Here is a 14302-nt window from a genome sequence, read left to right on the forward strand (position 1 = left end):
ACTCACAGCAGCACAGCTACAGGGAACATGGTCGGTATTGACGGTGATCTGATTGGAACCTCTCCTTTTCTCCTAAAGCTGACAGCACGACTTCAAGTGTTTATAATTCGACTGTGAGGAAGTTCACTTTGCAGAGAGATGGACACTGACTATAAAAGATGTTTAGGCTGCAGTTTGTATAATTCATTAATAGCTCATCATATCTGTCTCAGTCCTCAGTGATCTTTACTGTACGTTCTGTGCATTTTTAAACATGGCATGGGGATCATTTCTGTCTGATTATTTTTCAGAGACGCTCATTAAACAAGGATGTGCTCCATCTTGAAGTGTAGGCAACTTCTCGAGTATAGCAGACATATCTGTGCTCTGCCAAGGCTTGTACTCTAAACTCTGTCCTCGGATTACCACTGGACACATCTTTTCAGGTACCTTCCCTTTCGTGGGGGCAGTGAATATTTCTTTTGGGGTTGTTTTTTCTGCAAGTTTTTCTTCAGTATCTGCAGCTCCTCCAATTGGTTCTCCAATGTTTCTCTGCTTCCTGGTCTGGTGGATTTCTCCAAATTTGAAAGGCATTGGTCTATGCTTCTTTCAACTTCATCCAAAACCCTTCTGTGGTCTTCTATTCTGGTGCTGGATGTCCCTGGAGAAAACCCGCTTTCAGACACCACATCTGCTTTTGTTATTTCACACAAAGTATAAATGAATGAAAAGAAGCATGCATATGTATAAAGCTGCCTGCTTGTGCACTGTGAATAAAAGTTTAAATGGCTTTGGCCTTCCTTGATTTTAACAGCCCAAAAAAACTTCAAGCCATCGTTTTCCACCCTCAGCAGGAGACTTAATTTCTGTTTTTTACAAACACTTATCATCAAACAGTTACATCTTTATCACAATGATGGCATGTAAAAAAGTACTTTACTTCAGTCTGTACTTTTTCAGGCACTTCCCACAACATACTGTATATCAGCAAATATTATTATTAACTTATTAACTTTCTACTGCATTCCATTTATCAATGCGCTGCTTTTAGATGTTTTTTTATATTTAAACTTAATCAATAACCAGAAGGGAATTCGTCTTAACTGGATTTGGACACCATCAAAACTCATTCAATAAAATGACAATGCAAATGTTTTCAATAGAATCATCTGCAGCATTCTCTATTCATTTGAGACTCTATTAGTTTGTATAAAACTAAATATCCATTAGCAACAGTTAATGATGTACACGACCGTTTCATTAGAGTAAAGGTTACACTTGACAAGTGCTTTAATACTTCAAGTTGCTTTAACAGAAAGTACTTAATTACTGTGTACTCAAGTAGAAAGGTTTATATATGACACTTTTCATTTACATGATTACGTTTTGTCTATTTACTTGAACTTTTACTTGGGTAAAACATTTGAGAACTTCCTCTACTACTGTTTTATGGTTTTCTTTTATTCATTATGTATGTGATTGGTGATCTTTGAATCAATACTTAATAACTGTCATTTGCAAAATGCTTTGCACATGCCTTAGAAATTACCCGTGGGAATATAACTAACTACTACTGCTGTAGAAAAGCAACCAAATCAACTAAAAGATGGAGGAAGTTTCAAACCACAACCTCAGCTGGTACTTTCAGTGGGGGGTTTTTTTTCACTCCTACGTTGCAAGTATGGCGTCTAACTGTGGCCTGACTCAAGTGTCAGATCTGTTGTTACCCCTTAGTAACAACAAAGCATCTCCACTCACTCTAACCATTCATTGTGTATCTGGCGCAGTAATACACAGCAGAGTCCTCTATCTTTAGGTTGGACAGTCTTAGAGGCAGCATGCTGTTGCTGTTGTCTCTGGTTATTCCTCTACGTCCTAGAAGACTGCTAGCGTAATGTTTTTGGCTTGCATCGTAGTAAATAAGCCCCAGCCACTGAATTGCCTTTCCTACAGGTTGTCTGATCCAGTGAATCCATAGCGACTGAACTGAAATCCAGATCCCTTACAGGAAAGACTCAGAACTTCTTGGGGTGCTTTTGCCACTCAAACAGAGGCAGACAGAGCAATGTCAGCAGAACAGACAGTGTGTCCATCTTCTTTAGACTAAAGATGAGAGCACGCAACCCCTGAAAAGTCTGGACTTGCAATCAGGATTTTACAAGGGAGAGACAAACATAATTTTTTGGCTCAAATATAATTCAAATAAAAATATATTACATATGATTCTATACTTTTTCCCACAGCACTGGTTACCCTGACAAAATGGACACATTATCTGCATCACACTTTTGATTTGTTTAAAACAAAGTCCTTAAAATCTTGAAATTGTTGAATTAAGAATTATATCTCTGTTACTTTTCAAAACCTTTGTTAACAACACTTCCTCAAGTTCACCAAGCTCATCGGGCATGTCTGAAAATGAGTTTGCATCAGTTGCAGCTGGTGAACAGAAAGTACAGAAACAGCCAGAATTAGCTCAATAGAGCCAATAACACCACTGTAACCCACTCGGTTACATTTTAATTTAGAATCTTTTGGCCAAAGTTTGTTTGGCTTTTGATCTGCCTGTATGTCAAGTACATATAGAACAGAATAAATTCTATTATGTAAAAAGATATGAAAGTGATTTCATGGAATTATCATGACATCCTGCTCATGCTGATCCTGTTTACATACATCACATACGGCCGCAGCAGAGCCATTACATTTAAAATTAATTTTCACTGGAAATGCTTCTTTTGATCAATGTGCTCATTTATTTCATCCTCTCATGCAATGCAGCCACCAGTTCAAATGCAAATGTCACGCTTGCGTGCACTTCGGAGAATATCGTCTTAGGTTGTACTAAACCTTTAATTTTGCCAAAGCATATATGGTTATGTAATGTCTGATGATGTATATTTTCAGAAAGATATACAGTGAAGAAGCTGCTGCAGCCATTCTTTAATAATCAGGTCAATTTTTTAAATCATTGTAAAACTGCTGTGTGCGTGTGTGTGTTTCATTTTCTCCTTAGCATCATGTAAAAAGATTGATGGAGTCAACACATATTTAGATTTATTCAACGTTCTTTTTCCATATGAATAAAAGTTGAAATCTAAAAATGTGGCGAGACAACTATTTGTATCCTCGGTAAACAGTTTCCGATTACTAAAGTTCTTATTGCTGTGAAATCGTTTATTACATATCAACACATTTGTTGTTTATTTATAAACATGCCTCTCAAAATAACCATAATCTTTGACGTATATGAAATTGTGTATACGTGCAGCATTAAGCCTATCTTTCTGTTTCTAGACCAAAGCTGCAGAGATAATCCATAAGAGTCTCATCCCTCTGGCATCCACAGATCACCACTGATAACAGTTTACACACACACACACACACGCTTGCACCACAAACAGAGACCAAATGATTCAGTAAAATATAGCACAGTGAGTTTAATTTTTTCAAGGAAGGAATTCACAAACACAAGTGGCTCAGGATCTCAACAAAGGCCGTCATCATGAGTGTTAAACAAGCCTGCATCTTTTTCAAAGGAGCAACTAAGAGAGTAAGTCAATGTGCTTTTATTGTTTTACTCTACAGTTTTATTGTTATGGTAGATTTATAATGTTAACGTGTCTTAAGCTTAGGAGATTTCTAAACCTAAAATGAATTCTCAGCAGACATTCTTATTCTTATATTTGTTTCTCTTATTCTCAACCAGGAATATAAATATTACTTTTGTTTGTTATGTTTGTATTTTGCATGTTCATACTCTTACAGTGTTATTTTAATGGACTAACAAAAGAAGCTTAAAAGACTAGTGTCATTCTGGAGTAGAGGTGGAAGGGCAAACTTTTAACTGATGCATTAGGCAGATGCTTTGGCACTCAGAATCACTTTCTGTGCTTTGTTCCTGAGTACAATGATCTCTGTCATGCAAAACACAAATGAAAATAGCTTTGCACTCCTCTCTATACTATATTTTGATGAGTAATTTACATTTTTAGGAAATCTCTGCAGAAGTGAAACCAAAATATTTAAAATATATCAGAATCAGCTTTATTGACCATGTATGCATACACATACAAAGAATTTGACTCTGGTTTTTGCATTGCTCCCAATGTACAGAGATAGACAAATACGCAAATAAACCAAAAAAACAAGGACAGCAAAGCAGAAGTTAAGGACAAACACTTAACGACTATGTACAAATATGAATAGTAATATATATATATATATATATATATACAAAGTATTTTTATATTTATATATATATATATATATATATATATATATATGAACATAAAAACACAACAACAGTGACAGTAAAATTGAGAAATAGTGCAGTGATGCAGAGTGCAAAGATGCTTGAATAAATATGCAAAGATTGTCACAGGATGCGGTCTGAGGTCAACAGTATAAGATACTTTAAGATTGAAAAAACTGCTTTCAGTGTGGATTTAACAGATGACTCAGACCAGTCAGCCTGAAAGTATCAATCCTCATGTTAAAACATTTACAGATATTTGCACCAATCTTGATTCATAAAACTATACACAATACTCTCATGATTTGATATGTGTTAATCTATAGCTGTTGGTTGATTTGTGTAAAATGTAATATTAATCCTCCCTGAATGATTAGAATAGCTTAAAACAATTGTAAATAACATGTAAATCCATGAAAGCCCATTAATTTAAATCAATGCATTGGAAATAATATGAAAAAAATATATTAGGCTCATATGTGCAATACTTTTGGTTGCATAAAAATTTAAAACAGAATTAAAATGTGTTAACGCTGCTGGTACATTGTGAAATCATTTAGGGATCAACAGTACAATTAAGCACATCAGACAACATCAGTTAACACAGTGCAATATAACATTAATGTAAATTTGAATATGTAATGTTAATGAAACTGAAATAAAACTATTGTAAAGCAACCAATGTGTAATCTTCCAGAATCAGACACGGCATGTAGAAAAGCATGATGACGTTTAACACTTCACACTTTAAACTAATTTACGGTCTTAACAGTCTTTACAGTCAATATTTTTATTGTAATATTTGAAAAGTAAATGGACAATTAAAAGATATGTACACACACACAATCCCACTGACATGGAACAACAGGCCTGTATGGTATGTCTTTATTTAATATGTACTTTATTTCTTCTGCTGTATTTATATATTTATATTGTGTGGATACAATTTTTAAATATTTTTATTAACCTATACTGTATATAAAGAATACTAACATCATTTCACATTCGTATCACTGTTTTGCAGACAAGAGCTCTGACCCACGAAGAGATAGAAGGTAATTGTTTTTAAAACCTGATGATAGTTTTTATGCTTTAACATTTACTTGTTAAAGTGCAGTATATGTATATATATACTTTTTAAGTTTAGTCACATACCATTCTAAGTTTCTTTGTGTGTCTTTGCTCTCTAGAGTTGCGTGAAGCTTTTGTAGAGTTTGACAAAGACAAGGATGGTTTCATAACCTGTAAAGACTTGGGGAACCTGATGAGAACCATGGGTTACATGCCCACTGAAATGGAGCTGATAGAACTGAGCCAGAACATCAACATGAACTGTGAGTCGTGTGCTGCATCAAGATAAAGAAAAACACATCGACACAATTAATGAGTTATTTTTATAACCTGATCGTGATGAAAAAATTTCAGTCCATTGTTTTAAATGGCATGACGAAGTAAAACCAAGAGACACCAAAATCATGATAAGGAATAAAATAAAACACATCACTGTACATTTTTATTGAGAAAAGATTCATACTTTTGCTTTAATATAAAAAAAAATGCATTCCTCACATTGATGTGACACATTGCTGCACAAACAAATGACCAGGTGCGTCTTTTATTATGAGTGTTTCAGGAAACGTGTCTCGCAGGCTCCACGTCCCCTGAGCACTTTTATTTTGCATTTTCTATCTCACAAGAAAATAAGGGCAGAGGAACAGTAACACATGAATATATGATCTCACTGTATGTCAACAGTGGAAAATATGTTTACAGCAAAAACACATTTTATCACACAGCTAATGTGAACCTGTACACATCAACTAAGCCGACAGAACATCACGTGTGTTTCACTCATCTCACATTTAAAACTGAGAATATGAATGGCTGGAATAAGCTGTGTTTTCTCCCTGCTTATACATTAGTTATATTAATTTATTTAATATTAATTATATATATATATATATATTAATCTAATATTAATTATACATATATATATATTAATTTAATATTAATTATATATATATATTTATATTCATTTAATATTCATTTGATTATCTGTCTTATCACAGTGGGGGGACGGGTGGACTTTGAGGATTTTGTGGAACTGATGACCCCGAAGCTCCTGGCTGAAACTGCAGGGATGATTGGGTTAAAGGAACTAAAAGAGGCCTTCAGAGAGGTGAGCTGAACGTACCTTCTCTCTGTCTCTTCTTGCTCTTTGGCACCCCACGGTGGACATTAAACGAATGCACCACAAAAGGTCAAACACTGCTTCGGTCTTCCCCTCTCTTGCAGTTTGATATAGATGGGGACGGTAGCATCACGTCTGAGGAGCTGAGACACGCCATGGTGAAGTTGCTAGGCGAACAGACCAGCAAGAATGAAATTGACGCTGTGGTCAGAGAAGCTGACAACAACGGAGATGGAACAGTTGACTTTGAGGGTGAGCTATTAGTAAACACATGTGCCCGACGAACCCACAGAAATGTAGCCATTCTTCTTTTAAATCCAAAAGGTTAGAATTTCTAAATATTAAAATTGATTTAAAACAAATTGAATTTCATATCAAATAGACTGAGCCACATGCATATTCACCTATTTTAATAATTCATATTCTATTTCGGTGTGCTAGTAAAGCTGCCCTGCTTCAATTTTACACGCTACATGTATGTTATGGCACACTGGTGCATTTAAAAGCAATCTGAACTACAGTTTCACTTGTGCAGCAATGTCTGCCATGATAAAGGTCTATATATGACTTATTTGTCACACAGTGAAATCTTATCATTGGGACAGTCCTCAACAGAAGACTGTGGCTCGATTGTACGAGCAGCTAAACGTCACAGCATATGTAGTGCGGTTGTCCTTGCTGCAGCTGCGTTGATCTCAGTTTGCTATGAAACAACAAGAATTTAGCTCATCAGTAGTTTTTTTTCATTCTCTTTGCAGAGTTTGTGAAAATGATGTCACAGAAATGAGGACAACAGAAGGAGTGGGAATGAAGAGGAAACCTTTTATTGAATTGTTGTTAATTATCCTGTGATTTTAGAGGCGCCTGCTTCTTATCTGATCCTGTTCATTCATCTTAAATGAACAAAGACGTTCAACTCTTATTGTTCAAGTTGATGAAAATAGAATCACTCAGTTTCAGATGGCAGCTCCATCAACACACGTATTTATATCAAATACTCAAATTAATTGTGTGCAGTCGTAATGAAAGTGGTGTTTGATTATATCTGATTACTGTCGTACTAGAGTATTTATTATTGTCCCTCCATTATCTATACTGCATATATAGGCCACATGTCTTATTAAATACAACTTAACTAAACAGAAATGAAATGAAATACTGTGTATACCAAGTAGATTCATATAATAATAATATAAGTTATATTACGTCTGTGTGGCAGGTTGCCAATAATAATAATAGCAAATGTATTTTCCAGCCACTCTGTTTGTGTGACATCTTTTAATAATAATAATCCCTCTGATGTTGCTAAAGCTGTTGCGTAATAAAAGAACAACATGAAAATTGTCGAACACTGATTTTGTGATAAATGTGTATAATATAAACAAAGCAATGAAATACAGCTGCTGGGAAAAATAATGAAATATTGCTTGAGCACAAGATATAAAACAACATAATGATTCATTATTATTAATTATCAATTATTAATTAATGATCATCCTACGATTTTAAAGAAGGTTATATTTCAACTGTTATTTGCCAGTGAATGCAAGAATCCTTTTTGCATACATCATGAAATAACATACAGCACATACAACTAAACAATCTCAAGAATAATCTGTCTCATGGGATGGATTAGTTCAGATGAGGGTCCCATGATGAGGATTACATAGACTGAACAGATGGCAGATAAGACAAAATCACTGCACTAATTCTCATCTACTGACCCAAAATAGGGCTATGGGACGTGACCCACAATGTTTATTTTTCCCCTCAATATGTTTTACTTGTTTAAAACAAAAGTTTTTTCATTACAAATGTAGGTGAAAAGATTCATATTTTTATCTCAAACAATAAATTGTATACGTGTTCATTCATTTGCATTTTATTGTTTTGATAAACCAAATAGTGCAGTGTTCCCTGATAAAATTCTCTATTTGAGTTGTCTCAATCAGATTAAAATAATTAAATTCCTCATTAAGGTACAACATGTATCTTACAGAACAATCAGCTCTGCTCTTCATCTACATTCTTTATCTTTTATTTCCCTTTTGGTATTTTTAAATCCACATATCCACCTTTCATTAACTTATGCAACTTATTTGTTTCCTTTTCTGTCCTTTTCACAAATTTATGTTCACACAGAATCAATATTGATTTCTTTGCTTTTCCATTTATTTGGATTCCAAGAAAAACTTGATTGACAAAAATCGATATCTTTACATGTCATATAATAGTTAAACCACAAACAAACCACCAACTGTAATAATAAAGAAAAATATAAATTCATATAATGAAACATTTAATTGCGCACATAGAGAATAGTAAGGAGAGAAAAAATAACCACAGTATGCAAAAGTTTGTATATTTTTGGCATTCATTTTGGAAAATGAAAAATAAATTGAAATTTTCATTTTACGATTTTCATTTTTCACAGTTTTTTTGGTTGAACCATAGAGTTAGTAATCTACATATATTTCAAAATAAATAATGGCCTCTTCTCCTGAAGGCATCAGTGCATGCATCAGCAGCATCAAACAATCATGACAGATACAAGTTTCATGCAAATAGCATTCATTAGCATAGCACATGATGTCAATATACTGTTTACGTCACTGTAATATTTAAAATAATTAAGATTAGACCTGCTCTTCTTAGGTTAGAGCTCTTTGTGCTTTCAAATGCTGTCAGTTTATAGTTTGCAGCCAGACTATCAAGCATGTACGGTAGCATTGTCTTACATCATCCATAATAATGCATTCAAGTGGCACTTCCTGGTGTAGACCATAAATCCAACATCTTTTGAAAGCGTGGCTAATGGCTTGTGTAATTCTGAGGGAAAATTCACACAGTGATCCTTCGATCTGAATTAGATGCATGATGACCCACAACAACCGGGGCTAAAGTAAGGCATCCCTGGAAGTTGTCTGTTGGAAGTGCAGGGGTAAATTCAGAGGTCGGGGCTGAACATGAAGTCCAAAGCTTGTCTCTCGGCTGCAGCCACATTTGGATGCCAGAGGTCCACGCTCAAAATGGCGCGCGGTCCGGCATCTGAGGGCCCTTTAAAAAGAGATGCATACTATTTTAGTTCAAATTGAGCAGTTGTTCAGATTCATCACTTGGGAGCAACTTGTGAAATGGAGCAAAACTGTTTAAAAGAAAGAAAAAATAAATAAAAAAGACTCTTTAGAGAGTGTTTTGCAGACATTCATGCTTTTCAGTTTTAATAAGAAGAATTCCAATGTGAGGGGCACTCTGAGACAGATCCCTCCATCAAGGCTAACGCACAATATCACAAGGTTAAAGAAAGTGAAAGATAATTCCTTTATCCGCCCCCTTAAACCATATCTGCTACAAAAGTTTAGACTTTACCTGAAGGCCACTGTACGTCCTCCTACAGGCTTGGAAGGTGAGGGGTATTTACTTGGTTGCATCAAAGCCTACAAACCGTATATTGACCAATAAATCTTTAATTTCCGAGTCCACGATTAGACTGTCAATTATCTTATCTGTTACATTTTCAAACAAATAAATGCACAAAACTTAAAAGCTTTCCCATTGCCCAGAAATAGAATAAAGTACAATGACATTTTTTTCCGACGTTTTCCGAAAGTGTTTGTGATTCACTGACCCTTGTGGGAGACAGTGTGAAGAAACGAGTCATCGACCAGGAGGCAGTGCCCCTCGGACCAGCACTGCGGCTCCCCTCCTACCACCAGCTCACACAGAGGGGGAGTCTGCAGACCTACAAAAGTGAAATCTCTTTTTAAACAGAATATCATGTTTTCCATCAGCTAAGAAGGGCGTGCACTCTGGTCCTGTCTGTGTTGAAAACTGAGAGGATTATATCCAGACAGATGATTGCACAAAATGGGCTGAGGGGAACCTTGACCCACAAAGTACCACATTATGCAATGGTTTAATTTTGCCTGGGAGTTTTTTCTGGGCTTTTTAGTTGAATTAACGTCAAACAACAATATATTTGTTGCACCAGGACAATTCCAAAGTGCTGCACGGTAAACTGAACTGAATAAATAATACCAATTACTGTGAATAGCCTTGATTTGTATGTAATGTTTTGTTATAAAGTGCCTGGCACTCAGAATCTAACTGTGGGGAGTAACTGGCATACGAATTAAGCATTTTGACAGCCAAGGCACTCACCCCTGTAGCAGGTAATCACTTATATTATCAGTCAAGGAATACCTTTCAACTGATGAGTGTTCTCCTACCGACTCAAAGAAAGGCAAATAGTATTTTTGAATGTATATCATGTGTGCAATCTCATCATTTTCTGGATCATATAAAGTTTATTTCTTTGGAGCACTTGCTGCATGAGTGCATTGCAACACATTCATTCTACTGTGTGAAGCATAGCATGTGAAGCATCATTATCAAAGTAACACCAGATTCTGATTGGAAGAGCCGGATGCAGATAAACGCAGATAAACCACGACAAGTGTAATTCTTCTACTCACCCAGGTGACAGCGGAGACGTGTATTGGTGGGTCCGTATGAACTCCCCAGCGTAGCCCCGGGTCCCAGCAGCCAAAATCCAGCAGATCCCAATGAGTTGCTGTTTATGAATGTTCGTAGAGAGAGAAGTGTGCGGTATGTGCAGGGACAAGAGCGACAGTTTCCTGCCACGCAGACGCCGGAACTGTACAAGGGAAACACTGCCTGGCCCTGAAAGAGACGATAATCCCAATTAGATCCAAATGAGATCAATACATCAGCACAGATCTGGATCAATCAGTTTCTCTACTTACTGATATCAGAGATCATAGATTGATATGAATTTAATTGAATTTATTTTATGTATTTTTAGATCAAAGAAAACATTAATGTCATTCAAAACCTTGAAAAATGGAAATGTTTCTTGGACTAATCGTGTACCTTTGGACCAAGACTGGTCCAACCTAGTTTTGAGTCAACGCCCCGCTGGTAAACAGTTTGGAATTCAGCTAAGATTACAGGGTAGCTGGCTTCCAAGACCTCAATGTCATGTCGATGAGCATCACGTGGGAAGAAAGGAACACTTGGGACATCTGGCAGGAAGAAAAGATGAGGCTTCTGTATAGCAGAGTGATCATTCAGTCGAACCTTAAGTGAAGACGGAAAAAGGGAGAATGATTATTTCTTGACAATGTTTACTTCCTCTGCTGTTAATCATTTAATAACAACATTTCCATATTAGAACGGCACTCAGGAGAGTGCAGAGCTCTGCCAAGGCCCAACCGTCCCCTGAAATCAATCAAGCTGCACTAAGTAGCTCATGCTCATAGAAAGCAGTTCCCTAAATGTGCCGAATTTTTCTTTCATCAAGGTCCATGAATTATTCTCTGGGAAAACGGTAAAAAGTTTGAAAAACACTCTTTTTATCAATGAAAGTGAAAGTGAAAAAACTTTCCTGGATCCGTCCCCTGATCTGGATCTGCACCAAAATGGCATGGTCTCTTCCCCAACTCTTACCACATCCTTCAAACAAGTTTCATCGAAATCAATTAAGTTGTTGTTGTGTAATCGTGCTTACAAACAAACATAGCCTCCTTCACAAAGAAAGTGAGATGTTAGGACTCCCACTTTTCTTTAAGTATTATTCAATTATTGATGCCATGAAAGCAATCTAGGGCCAAGATGGAATTGATTGTAATACACATCAAATATAAAAACCTATATTCACAAGATGTACCTGTTCACGGAGGCCCTTGTGAATGCGGCCCATGCCCACCCAACTGTAGCGTTTGGCGTACTCTTGTAGTGCTGCGTAAAGTTTTTTAGCTTCTGTAGATGCTTGAGCCGGGAACAAGGCGTGACTCAGCACGGGGGTGAGGTAGCCCCGTCCCTGCTCCTCATCCTCCTCTGTTTCCATGGGAATGAAGGGAGTAATTTGATCACTTCTCAACAGCTTGGATCGTGCATTGCACTTTGTTCCAGCGCAGCTACCACCGCGGGACATCATGGACCGCCTTGAGCCTGACTTGAGCTTTCCGGCATGTGTGTGACCTGGGATTGGCAGGTCGGAGCCCATCCGGTAACAGTGCCACAGAAACAGGAGCAGGAGAGTCCACAGAAGGCCACTCAGGGAGTGGACACCCAGCTCAACATATAGAGGCATGGGTAGTGTGTTCATAGACCAGTGCATCCTTTCAATTTGTGAGACACTAAAATACTGAGACAGAAAGACAGAGAGAGATTACACAGATACATATACATGTGTAATTTGGAGGAAGAAATATCAGATAAAAAAATACGAAAATTGTTTTTACCGAACTAAAGCTAAATCAGGGGTGACTCTGCACTATTTGCCTTAAAGGAGATTTTTTTGAATCGGTGGAGTTTTCTTCTTAATTTGCAGAAGTAAAACATTTTCTTGGAGGCTTTTCAACCTCAGACCATGTTATGGAGACGAGAGCCTCTGTGCCACAAACCACAGCCCGAACAGAAACCCATTCATTTATTTCTTTTCCTTTAATCCCTGCATGCACTTGGAAGAAATTAGTGAAGCATTCAGGACAATTTACCAGAGTGACTGACCCTTTGGTTTAGTTGCCCCTGACACTGACTTCATGTTATGTAACTCCTGATCAACCCAATGCTCCCTCAGAGAACGAGCTATTGATGTAATTAAAGCTTTCACTGCAGGCAATATTCTGAAGTCATACGATGACGGGCCACTACATTTTTTATCCAGACGACGATCCTTCCTGATCAGATCCATCAGGCAAACTCCTCATCCTCTTTTAAATCTCTATTTAAGACAAATATCAATGTTCTTTCTCCCAGTTCTCACTTAACCGACTATTTGTAATCATTTTATAATGTTTTATTTTTTCGTTGTTTTTATTCTTATCTGTAGTGCTGTGTGTTCCTCTAATCACATTTAAATTGTTTATTATTGTTTGCTTTAAAAGTTGTAATTGTGTAATATCTTATTTGATTGTGTTTAATTGTGATTCATGACCTAATACCCAGCTCTTATGGTTGAGGACTGAATTATAATAATGAAACAAATAATAATATTATACTATATTATTGTAGGCAAGGAGAGTTGATTTGTCACATTTCAACAATAAAAGTTCTTCACATAAAATATAAAAAGCATCGCGACAAATTGTAAAAGCAGCACAAGATGATTTATAACACATTAACATTGCGTGAGTAATTCTGTGTATATGTTCAAATGTGAAGTTTTGCATGTTGCAGTGGAACAGTGGACAAAATCTGATTTCATCTAACCATAAGATTCAAGTTGAAATTAACCGAACGTGCCAGTTTGATTTGCTCTTAAAGAAAATGTACATACACATTTAAAAAGATAATGTGTGCGTGTGTGCGTGTGGGTTTTTTTGGGGGGGTAGGGGGCGTGCACGTCTTGGTGCGCGCGCGTGTGTTGAAGGTGGGAGGGCTCTCTCCTAATAGGCTTATTCCAACGGATTCGTTCTGCTTCAATTACACACACCAGGCGATGATACTGTGTCGTCCGCTGGAGCAGACGCCTGTGGGCAGCCTCTTTAAACCGTGCACCGCTCGAGCAGCCATGGCTCCTGTTTGTCCCGCACCAGCCCGCACAGCTCGCGCTTCTCACTGTCCGCATTTCACGTAAACACAAACACTCCCCCCCCGCCCCCACACCCACACCCACCCCATCCCATGCATCTCCTAAAACACATGCAGGCCTCCACAATGAGGACAGAGTCTCTATCCATCCTTCGTGTCGTTACCTTGAGTGAAGCGTGCAGCGCTGCGTCGGACTCACTTCAGCACCGAGACGCTGGACAGCTCCTCCCGCTGTAGACAAAATGTGCGCCGCTGCAGCCGCCGCACGCGGCCGCTAGGGGGCGCCCGACACCTCAGCGCAAATGCCCTCACATCGCAGC

At 37.3% G+C, this 14302-nt stretch overlaps 2 protein-coding genes across 2 annotated transcripts; one reads left to right on the forward strand and one right to left on the reverse strand.

Annotated features, from left to right (window-relative positions):
- Positions 1–3303: 3303 nt before the first annotated feature.
- Positions 3304–7774, forward strand: cabp5b (calcium binding protein 5b). The gene is made up of 6 exons (XM_069524709.1): positions 3304–3532; positions 5259–5289; positions 5425–5568; positions 6304–6413; positions 6530–6677; positions 7184–7774. Exons 1-6 carry the CDS (start codon positions 3485–3487, stop codon positions 7210–7212), a joined length of 510 nt encoding a protein of 169 aa, XP_069380810.1. The 5' UTR covers positions 3304–3484; the 3' UTR covers positions 7213–7774.
- Positions 7775–7916: 142 nt separating this feature from the next.
- asphd1 (aspartate beta-hydroxylase domain containing 1) lies at positions 7917–14300 on the reverse strand. Its single transcript, XM_020105926.2, has 6 exons — positions 14147–14300; positions 12115–12594; positions 11319–11525; positions 10901–11108; positions 10054–10167; positions 7917–9482 (listed from the first exon to the last, which is right to left on the reverse strand). Exons 2-6 carry the CDS (start codon positions 12565–12567, stop codon positions 9373–9375), a joined length of 1092 nt encoding a protein of 363 aa, XP_019961485.1. The 5' UTR covers positions 12568–12594; positions 14147–14300; the 3' UTR covers positions 7917–9372.
- Positions 14301–14302: the final 2 nt, after the last annotated feature.

This window comes from Paralichthys olivaceus, chromosome 5, assembly GCF_024713975.1.
Source record: "Paralichthys olivaceus isolate ysfri-2021 chromosome 5, ASM2471397v2, whole genome shotgun sequence".
NCBI classification, from domain to species: Eukaryota; Metazoa; Chordata; class Actinopteri; order Pleuronectiformes; family Paralichthyidae; genus Paralichthys; species Paralichthys olivaceus.

Coding starts and splice junctions, on each gene's coding strand:
- cabp5b (XM_069524709.1), top strand. CDS start 3,485: ATGAGTGTTAAACAAGCCTGCATCTTTTTCAAAGGAGCAACTAAGAGA. Junction 3,533..5,258: donor TCAAAGGAGCAACTAAGAGA/GTAAGTCAATGT, acceptor ACTGTTTTGCAG/ACAAGAGCTCTGACCCACGA. Junction 6,414..6,529: donor TAAAAGAGGCCTTCAGAGAG/GTGAGCTGAACG, acceptor CCTCTCTTGCAG/TTTGATATAGATGGGGACGG.
- asphd1 (XM_020105926.2), bottom strand. CDS start 12,567: ATGCACTGGTCTATGAACACACTACCCATGCCTCTATATGTTGAGCTG. Junction 11,526..12,114: donor ACAAGGGCCTCCGTGAACAG/GTACATCTTGTG, acceptor TCTTCACTTAAG/GTTCGACTGAATGATCACTC. Junction 10,168..10,900: donor ACGTCTCCGCTGTCACCTGG/GTGAGTAGAAGA, acceptor TCACTTTTGTAG/GTCTGCAGACTCCCCCTCTG.